Source organism: Chrysemys picta, chromosome 7, assembly GCF_011386835.1.
Source record: "Chrysemys picta bellii isolate R12L10 chromosome 7, ASM1138683v2, whole genome shotgun sequence".
Lineage (NCBI taxonomy): Eukaryota > Metazoa > Chordata > Testudines > Emydidae > Chrysemys > Chrysemys picta.
In genome coordinates this window covers 90704108-90714778 of record NC_088797.1, presented here as the reverse complement: position 1 = coordinate 90714778, position 10671 = coordinate 90704108, and the positions used below count along the sequence as shown (strand labels likewise).

At 46.7% G+C, this 10671-nt stretch overlaps 1 protein-coding gene across 1 annotated transcript; it reads right to left on the bottom strand.

The window, feature by feature from the left end:
• Positions 1–8072: 8072 nt before the first annotated feature.
• LOC135972758 (uncharacterized) lies at positions 8073–9966 on the bottom strand. Its single transcript, XM_065552024.1, has 2 exons — positions 9294–9966; positions 8073–8698 (listed from the first exon to the last, which is right to left on the bottom strand). The coding sequence occupies exons 1-2, from the start codon at positions 9835–9837 to the stop codon at positions 8196–8198; spliced, it is 1047 nt and encodes a 348-aa protein (XP_065408096.1). The 5' UTR covers positions 9838–9966; the 3' UTR covers positions 8073–8195.
• Positions 9967–10671: the final 705 nt, after the last annotated feature.

Below are 10671 nucleotides of genomic sequence, written 5' to 3'. Positions count from 1 at the left end.
GTCACTATTCCTAACTTCAGATACAGAAATGATACAGTCATCAATTTTGACTAATCACATTCAGTAAATCATAACCTTTCCAATAATCTCACAAGAGCCATCTTGCATAAAGTATCTCTCAGTTATGTCATATTCACATCATAAACATATTTTCACACAGAATATGGAGTAAAACATCACAGGGTGCAAGGAAAATGAAGGGCTAAACCCGGAAAGAGCTTCCAGTGCATAGATGAGTGGGAAGTTTGTATGTAGATGGCTCAGAAAATACAGGCCCAGGAAATTGTGGGCAAGGCTTAATGAGCTCTTGTGGCCTCAATCAGCCCACCCTGCTACACCTACAGCTGATGTGAGGCTTGGAATGAGGGCAATCTAGGCTCAAATGCAGGTACCTGTGCTTTTGCTACTGCAACACTACAATGCGGGAGGTTAGAGGAATTGGTCACGGTGCAGTCTGCACACTCCCCCTCCCTTGCCCCCAGTGAGCTCAGCAGTGTGAACTACTCACCCTGAGGCATGTGCTTAAGGGCTTTGAGTGTGTATAACGGGGGAGGGTGGATGATTATGGGCACCTCCATACACCTGCATATGCAGAAATCTTACAGTATGAACTTAGCCCTACAGTTGTGCCCAAGCACACAGGGAGCAAGGCAAGAGGAGGGGAAAGAGCAAGAGAGGCAAAGAGAACAAAAAAGGGACAAAGGAACAAGACAGAAGGAATAACAGAGGGGAAGAATCCGTAGAGAATGGAAGAATGAGCTGCCAAATGTATAAGCTTTAGAAATTGGGAGGAGTGCTTCAGATTGTTGACAAGGGAGAATGTTGGTGGAGTATCTGGTTAGCGTGTATTAGGGGATCTGGTAGGTACCATACTTGTTAGATTGGGAGGAGTGGGATTTTAAAATGGAAATAAAAATGTCTGTTCTGTCATCCTCCATTTCAAAGCCTTTCCCTGGCAAAGATTTCCGGTCTCCTTTGTCTACTCAATCAACAGCTTTCTAGTTTCCTTTCTTTCCCTGTAATCACTTCAAAGTTATCGACCTCCTATCTTTCTGTCTCAGACCCTACTTTTCTGACTTCTTTTCCCTAGCATATGGAGCTGCGCTGTCTGCTGCCTTTGCTCAAATATGCATGTATTAGCTCTTAATACTTTCTGAGATGCTCAAAATGCTCCAAGAAGCATTGCACACTGCGTTGCATATATCTGAGTATTGAATAGATTGGAGGTCACTCAACTTCATTAATAAAAAGGATATGCTGGATCAGTAGGCAGTAAGTAGTAGCCAGATGTCTATCGGGCTGAGTGCAATGAAATGACGACACGCCTCCTATTTCAGTACAAGTCAACTAGGACACTATGGTTGTCCCTCAAAGTTAGAGCAATAACTACAATGAAAATATTTGGCTGATTATTATGATTATATATAATAATATCCCATCTCCTTCCAGTTCTAGGAGATGGGATATCTCCATTTATTTATTTATTTATTTATTACTTATATTGCAGTAATGCCTAAAAGGCAGAGTCAGGGATCAGGCTCCCATTATGCTAGAGACTGTACAAACAGCATGCACAAAAATAGGCCCAGATCCAGAGAGCTTGCAATATAGGTTTATGAAAAGACACAAGAAGTGGAGAAAGACAAATGAGGGGTGGGGGGCAAAGTAACAGAAAATATGGGTGCATTTGCATATATAAGTAATCACAGCTGGCCACCAACCTAGTGTCAATGCCAAATGATTTCTAGGCATCAAAAGAGAGCTAGGCTTCAAAGAGGATTTTTTTTTAAAAAGTGGTGGATTTACTAAATGTGATGGGCACTTCCTCCAAGTTATAAAGAAGCTGCATAGGAAAGCAAAAAGTGCTTGTGGGAAAAATGGACAAGCAAGTGTTCAAAGCAAATGTCACTGGTAGAGTAAATTTGGGGGCTGACCGTATGATAAGGAGTTAGATAGAATAGCTTGGGGGAAGCTTAAAGGTAAAGATAAGAAGCTTGTGCTTGACGCAGTAGAGAAAAGGAAGGCACAGGATGGATGCAAAAGTGGTTGAGAGAAGGGATAATGATGATCCTTAATGGAACAGCATTTACAATATAGCATCTAGAATTTACATTGCTGAGGAACTTTAAAAAAAAAACACCTCTCTAAAAGAACAAAATGTTCAATATCCAGGACAAATATAGTCTATCCTTTATTACTGAGGCTGAATAAATTCAAAACAGATGTCTAATTAAGAAATGTTCTTTAAGATTCTTTGAACATAACCCCTCCTAGGAATATTTCCAAAGAAAATCAGCTGAATCTTGTTCTAGAACAAAACAATGAGCAAGTTGCACACAACACCCGTTTAGTCTCTCTGCTTTCAAGTCAACCCATGCTTTCCTTTTAGTTGCTCCTCTTTATATTTTAAAACCAATTAAGTTATTCATAAAAAAACGTTGTAATACCACATAAATATTGAGGAATCCTCATTAAAAATCATCCTGCCACACAACTATAATTAGCTAATAAGCGTAAAATTGATAACATTCCAATACAAGAACAAAAAGTTAAGAAGCTAGAGAATTGATTTCTGAAAAGACTGTTACAACAGAAATAGTCCATAGTTGCAGCTCCCCACAGCTAACAACAATTTGTTGTTAAAAAATCATGAGCCAGTGCCATAACTAAGTTTGTTACAAACTGTTGCCCCAGTCCAAAACAGTTTCTGAAAGTACTCAAGAGATAATCTCTTAATAGTGTGTTGCCACTGACTTTTATTATTAAAGTATGGAAAGGAACAACCTATTTCAGGGCAACCTATTTAAAAAATTAAAGCTGTGTACTTGGTACTCAATGTAATTTTAAGCTTGGTGTGTTTAAATTGCTACAGAGCATGTTAATTGAAATGATGAACCTAAAAACCAATATAGCTAATCTCTCTTGCTATAACTATTTCTCATGCAACTATCACTGTCATATTTAGATAATGAAACATTTTAGTACCTAGGCAACAGGGTGATCCTTTTGGCTAAGTACAGTTGCATATTTTTGCTCACTGAGTAGCTACATGAATACAGTTAACAATATATATTTATCTACACATTATCAAAATGCATCTGCCAGATTAGTGTATGATGATGACCCTTATTTATTCAAAGGTGCGTACAGGAGTTAGGTGACTTTCAATGGGAGCCAAATGCGTAACTCTTAGTGCCTCTGAAAAATCTTAGCTTTGGTGCTCACAAAAGCAAAGCACTAACAGCTCTAGCAACATTTCATGAGAGCAGGTGCTCTCCACAGTACCTAACACAGCCATGAGTGTTGTATGCCCATCTGACCAATGGTTCAAGCCTTCAGAGTTCCTCTCTTCAGGCTTTGTGATACAGTTGTTATGGCTACCAATGGTACCAGATATTTGTGCATTATCATACACAAGAACAGAGTTAGGCCTATAAGGTTTAGAAAGACAGGATCAAAGTCTTAAATGCACAGCAATAAGTCATTAAAAATGAGGTTGGTAAAACCATAAGCAGACGGTAAACTAAATATACAACTGAAGGACAGACACCCAGCTGTCAATACTAGAAGGCAAGAGCCTAGTTTCAAATCCTGCTTCTTACACACGAGTAGCTCCATTGAATAAAATAGGACTATTTGCAGAGCAACACATGCAAGATTATATCCCAGGGGCAAACAGAGCTGTATTCCATAATGTACCTTTTTCTAGGTACCTTTTTCAAGCCACTTCAAGATATATTTGTTTGGTTGTTTTCCCTTGGCATAAAGCAGGCGTCCACAAAATCTTATCTGCAGTTTCTACTCTTTTATGAACAGTAAAACTGTCTTTTCTTCCTTAATTATAGTTATATTTGAAATATATAGTATCAAAAACATACATTAAAATAAAATCCTTTAGCAAGCAGGCACTGGAATTAGAATCACTTATAAAAATAAGCTGGAAATCCTGAATTTAAATCTATTATGTGACTTTTTAAATTATCCATAATAAAATAGGATATTTGTGACCCAGTCACTTCCACACTCAAGTCAGACCATGGCCAGGCCCCCAATCAGGTGTAAGGAAACAAAAGATCTTTTAGCTGTTGCCCTCTTCAAGAGGGCACCTCCTGCAGCAGGTTTACTCAGCCCTTAAGCACATGCCTCAGGGTGAGTAGATCACACTGCTGAGCTCATTGGGGGTGAGGGAGGGGAGTGTGCAGACTGCGCTGTGACCAATTCCCCTAACCTCCCGCATTGTAGTGTTGCAGTAGCAAAGGCACAGGTACCGGCATTTGAGCCTAGATTGCCCTCCTCTGCTGTTCCCACAATTTCCTGTGTCTGTATCTTCTGAGCCATCTACGTAGAGACTTCCCACTCATCTTCTATGCACTGGAGTTAGCTCTCAAAACTCTAATCTCTGATCCAGAGTCATGGGTTCAAGTTCCACTCTGGATCCTGGGTTCATAAAGCACTATATTAAACTGTTAACCGGGGGTGGGAGGGCGGTGCGTGTTTACTGCTCTTTTGATTAAATGTTAAGTAGAGGATCCTTCCATTTGGATAGGAAATCCCAGTTGCTTATTTTGAAAAGAGTAAGGGAGAATCTCAGCATCATGGTCAGCGCAGCCTCATTGAAACAATTTCTGCTGTGCAATCCTACTTATCAACTGTTGTTGTGACTAAGGGTACGTCTACACTACGAAATTAGTTCGAATTTATAGAAGCCGGTTTTATTGAAATCGGTTGTATACAGCCGATTGTGTGTGTCCACACAATAAAATGCTCTAGGTGCTCTAGTCGGCGGACCGCGTCCACAGTACAAGGCTAGCGTCGACTTCCAGAGCATTGCACTATGGGTAGCTATCCCACAGCTATCCCACAGTTCCCGCAGTCTCCGCCGCCCCTTTGAATTCTGGGTTGAGATCCCAATGCCCGGATGATGCAAAACAGTGTCGCGGGCGGTTCTGGGTACATGTCGTCAGGCCCCTCCCTCCCCCGTCACAGCAACGGCAGACAATAGATTCGCGCCTCTTTACCTGGGTTACCTGAGTTACCTGTGCAGACAACATGGAGCCCGCTCAGCTGAGCTCACCGTCACCATATGTCCTCTGGGTGTCGGCAGACGTGGGACTGCATTGCTGCACAGCAGCAGCTGCTAACTGCCTTTTGGCGGTAGACGGTGCAGTAGACTGGTAGCCTTCATCGGCGATCTGGGTGCTGGCAGCCGTGGGGCTTGCCTTTTGGCAGTAAATGGTGTATTACGACTATTAGCCGTCCTATTACAAGTCGGGTCATCGCACATTAGCAGAGTCTTCCCCGAGCAGCCGATTGTGCAATAGGCCTGAAGACCATCGTCATACGCCGCCCCGTATTTGCTGCCAAGCACCCAGAAAGATGCCGAGGGCTATCAGTCACGCTGCACCGTCGTCTTAAGATGTAAAAAATAGATTTGCTCTGTATTCATTTGCTTCCCCCTCCCTCCGTCAAATCAACGGCCTGCTAAGCCCAGGGTTTTCAGTTTAATCTTTGGGGGGAACATTCTGTGTGACAGTTGTTTGTGTTTCTCCCTGATGCACAGCCACCGTTCTTGATTTTAATTCCCTGTGCCTGTACGCCATGTCGTCACTCGGCCCCCCTCCCTCCTTCCCCTAGTCCGTCAGATACTACGTTTGCGCCACAGCTCAGAGAGCCGAGAAGCGGTTCGCGCCTTTTCTTTGAATTCTGGGTTGAGATCCCAATGCCCGGATGATGCAAAACAGTGTCGCGGGCGGTTCTGGGTACATGTCGTCAGGCCCCTCCCCCCTCGTCACAGCAACGCAGACAATAGATTCGCGCCTTTTTACCTGGGTTACCTGTGCAGACAACATATCACGGCAAGCATGGAGCCCGCTCAGCTCAGCTGAGCTCACCGTCACCATATGTCCTCTGGGTGCTGGCAGACGTGGGACTGCATTGCTACACAGCAGCAGCTGCTAACTGCCTTTTGGCGGTAGACGGTGTAGCATGAGTGATAGCCATGGGGCTGGCAGCCGTAGGGCTGCATTGCACCAGCCCCTTGCCAGGCGATGGTATATTATGACTGGTATCCGTCGTCATCGTATTGGTGTGGCTGTCAATCATGGCCACCTGGGCAGACATGCTACTGTTTCGATGATGATGGCTACCAGTCGTAATATACTATTTTCTGCCAATTGCCCAGTATTGTCTGCTAAGCACCCAGAAGAGGCCGAGGGCGATGCTGGGTGCTGGCGGACGTGGGGCTGGCAGACGTGGGGCTGCATTGCTACACAGCAGCAGCCCCTTGCCTTTTGGCAGATGATGGTATTTTATGATTGGTATCCGTCATCGTCGTACTGGTATGGCTGTCACTCATGCTGCACCGTCGGCTGCCACCTTAAGATGTAAAAAATAGATTTGTTCTGTATTCATATGCTTCCCCTTCCTCCGTGAAATCAATGGCCTGCTAAGCCCAGGGTTTTCATTTTAATCTTTGGGGGGACCATTCTGTGTGACAGTTGTTTGTGTTTCTCCCTGTTCCTGTACCTGTACGCCATGTCGTCACTCGGCCCTCCCTCCCTCCCGCCCTCCCTCCTTCTCCTGGTCCATCAGATACTACTTTCGCGCCTTTTTTCTGACCAGGCGCCATAGCTAGCACTGGGATCATGGAGCCCGCTCAGATCACCGCGGCAATTATGAGCACTATGAACACCACGCGCATTGTCCTGGAGTATATGCAGAGCCAGGACATGCCAAGGCGAAACCCGGACCAGGCGAGGAGGCGATTGCAGCGCGGCGACGAGAGTGATGAGGAAATTGACATGGACATAGACCTCTCACAAGGCACAGGCACCAGCAATGTGGAAATCATGGTGTCACTGGGGCAGGTTGATGCCGTGGAACGCCGATTCTGGGCCCGGGAAACAAGCACAGACTGGTGGGACCGCATCGTGCTGCAGGTATGGGACGATTCCCAGTGGCTGCGAAACTTTCGCATGCGTAAGGGCACTTTCATGGAACTTTGTGACTTGCTGTCCCCTGCCCTGAAACGCCAGGATACCAAGATGAGAGCAGCCCTCACAGTTGAGAAGCGAGTGGCGATAGCCCTGTGGAAGCTTGCAACGCCAGACAGCTACCGGTCAGTCGGGAATCAATTTGGAGTGGGCAAATCTACAGTGGGGGCTGCTGTGATCCAATTTGCCAGGGCAATGAAAGACCTGGTGATAGCAAGGGTAGTGACTCTGGGCAACGTGCAGTCAATAGTGGATGGTTTTGCTGAAATGGGATTCCCAAACTGTGGCGGGGCCATAGACGGAACCCATATCCCTATCTTGTCACCGGAGCACCAAGCCACCGACTACATAAACCGCAAGGGGTACTTTTCAATGCTGCTGCAAGCCCTGGTGGATCACAAGGGACGTTTCACCAACATCAACGTGGGATGGCCGGGAAAGGTACATGATGCTCGCGTCTTCAGGAACTCTGCTCTGTTTCGAAAGCTGGAGGAAGGGACTTTCTTCCCGGACCAGAAAGTGACCATTGGGGATGTTGAAATGCCTATCGTGATCCTTGGGGACCCAGCCTACCCCTTAATGCCATGGCTCATGAAGCCGTACACAGGCAGCCTGGACAGGAGTCAGGACCTGTTCAACTACAGGCTGAGCAAGTGCCGAATGGTGGTGGAATGTGCATTTGGACGTTTAAAAGCGCGCTGGCGCAGCTTACTGACTCGCTCAGACCTCAGCGAAAAGAATATCCCCATTGTTATTGCTACTTGCTGTGCGCTCCACAATATCTGTGAGAGTAAGGGGGAGACCTTTATGGCGGGGTGGGAGGTTGAGGCAACTCGCCTGGCCGCTGATTACGCGCAGCCAGACACCAGGGCGGTTAGAGGAGCACAGCAGGGCGCGGTGCGCATCAGAGAAGCTTTGAAAACGAGTTTTGTGACTGGCCAGGCTACTGTGTGAAACTTCTGTTTGTTTCTCCTTGATGAACCCTCCAAACCCCCCCCACCGACCCGGTTCACTCTACTTCCCTGTAAACCAACCACCCCACCCCACCCTCCCCTCCCGCTTGCAGAGGCAATAAAGTCATTTTTTTTTTAACATTCATGCATTCTTTATTAGTTCCTTACAGAGGTAGGGGGATAATTGCCAAGGTAGCCTGGGATGGGTGGGGGAGGAGGGATGGAAAAGGACACACTGCATTTTAAAACTTTAACTCTTATTGAAGGCCAGCCTTCTGATGCTTGGGCGATCATCTGGGGTGGAGTGACTGGGTGGACGGAGGCCCCCCCACCGTGTTCTTGGGCGTCTGGGTGAGGAGGCTATGGAACTTGGGGAGGAGGGCTGTTGGTTACACAGGGGCTGTAGCGGCGGTCTCTGCTCCTGCTGCCTTTCCTGCAACTCAACCATACGCTCGAGCATATCAGTTTGATGCTCCAGCAGACGGAGCATTGCCTCTTGCCGTCTGTCTGCAAGCTGACGCCACCTATCGTCTTCAGCCCGCCACTTGCTCTGTTCTTCCCGCGATTCAGCCCGCCACCTCTCCTCTCGTTCATATTGGGCTTTTCTCATCTCCGTCATTGACTGCCTCCACGCATTCTGCTGTGCTCTATCAGCCTGGGCGGACATCTGCAGCTCCGTGAACATCTCGTCCCTCGTCCTACGTTTTCTCTTTCTAATGTTCACGAGCCTCTGCGAAGGAGAAACATTTGCAGCTGGCGGAGGAGAAGGGAGAGGTGGTTAAAAAAGACACATTTTAGAGAACAATGGGTACACTCTTTCATTACAAGGTCGCATATTTCGGCTTGCAGGCAGCCATCGTAGGCCACAGTGTTTTGGCTTTTTTAACCTTCTTAACATGCGGGAAAGGTTGCAAACAGCAGCGCATTTCCCATATCAAGGATGAATTGGGTTGTCCATTTAAAATGGGGTTTCAATGTAAAAGGAGTGGCTGCGGTTTCCCGGTTAACATGCGGCACAAACACAAGTAAACCCCCCCGCCCCACACACACACACGATTCTCTGGGATGATCACTTCACCCCTCCCCCCACCGCGTGGTTAACAGCGGGGAACATTTCTGGTCAGAAGAGCAGGAACGGGCGCCTCTGAATGTCCCCTTAATAAAATCACCCCATTTCAACCAGGAGAGCTTTCTGGAGATGTCCCTGGAGGATTTCCGCTCCATCCCCATACACGTTAACAGACTTTTCCAGTAGATGTACTGGCCGCGATTGCCAGGGCAAAGTAATCATTAAACACGCTTGCTTTTTTTTTGTAATGTTTACAAATAGTTACAAAGTTACACTCACCAGAGGTCTCCTGTGTGCCCTGAGGGTCTTGGGTGAGTTCGGGGGTTACTGGTTCCAGGTCCAGGGTCACAAACATATCCTGGCTGTTGGGGAAACCGGTTTCTCCGCTTCCTTGCTGCTGTGAGCTACCTACAGTACCTCCATCGTCATCATCCTCCTCGTTCCCCGAACCGTCTTCCCTGTGTGTTTCTCCAGTGAGAGAGTCATAGCACACGGTTGGGGTAGTGGTGGCTGCACCCCCTAGGATCGCATGCAGCTCCGCGTAGTAGCGGCAAGTTTGCGGCTCTGCCCCGGACCTTCCGTTTGCTTCTCTGGCTTTGTGGTAAGCTTGCCGTAGCTCCTTAATTTTCACGCGGCACTGCTGTGTGTCCCTGTTATGGCCTCGGTCCTTCATGGCCTTGGAGATCTTTTCTAATACTTTTCCATTTCTTTTACTGCTACGGAGTTCAGCTATCACTGCTTCATCTCCCCATATGGCGAGCAGATCTCGTACCTCCCGTTCGGTCCATGCTGGAGCTCTTTTGCGATCCTGGGAGGACTCCATCACGGTTACCTGTGCTGATGAGCTCTGCGGGGTCACCTGTGCTCTCCACGCTGGGCAAACAGGAAATGAAATTCAAACCTTCGCGGGTCTTTTCCTGTCTACCTGGTCAGTGCATCTGAGTTGAGAGTGCTGTCCAGAGCGGTCACAATGAAGCACTGTGGGATAGCTCCCGGAGGCCAATAACGTCGAATTCCGTCCACACTACCCCAATTCCGACCCGCAAAGACCGGTTTTATCGCTAATCCCCTCGTCAGAGGTGGTGTAAAGAAACCGGTTTAAAGGACCCTTTAAGTCGAAAGAAAGGGCTTCGTTGTGTGGACGTGTCCAGGCTTAATTCGGTTTAACGCCGCTAAAGTCGACCTAAACCCGTAGTGTAGACCAGGCCTATGACTACTACAGTTAATTACATAGTCACTACACTGTTCGAACCCATTGCTTTATAAAATAATGTGATGGGGTACAAAAATATATATATCTTTCTAAGGTACATAATGGTTCCCATTAGTATAGTATCTGAGTACCTCACAGTCATTAATGTGTTTATTCTCACAACAGCCCATGATGTAGAGAGTATTAGCATTATACCCATTCTACATATTGGGGTTGGGGATGGGAGGGAGCTGCAGGCAGAGAGAGACTAAAGTCATGTCTACACTGCCTGGCAGTTCAGATTACAGAAGTGCTGTGCTGTAACTCTCCCCATGTGGATACTGCAGGCATGAACTAAAAGGTTCCTACTTTACATTAAGGAGGATTACGCTAATGCAAATTATAGTCTGTATGGGGACACTTCCATAGTCCAAACTGAGAAACAGTATAGACAGACCCTACACG

Bases quoted from the DNA above. Each gene is read 5' to 3' on its own strand.
- LOC135972758 (XM_065552024.1), bottom strand. From the start codon at position 9,837: ATGGAGTCCTCCCAGGATCGCAAAAGAGCTCCAGCATGGACCGAACGG. The intron at 8,699-9,293 runs GTGAGTGTAACT...CTCCTCCGCCAG, and splicing joins GGGCACACAGGAGACCTCTG to CTGCAAATGTTTCTCCTTCG.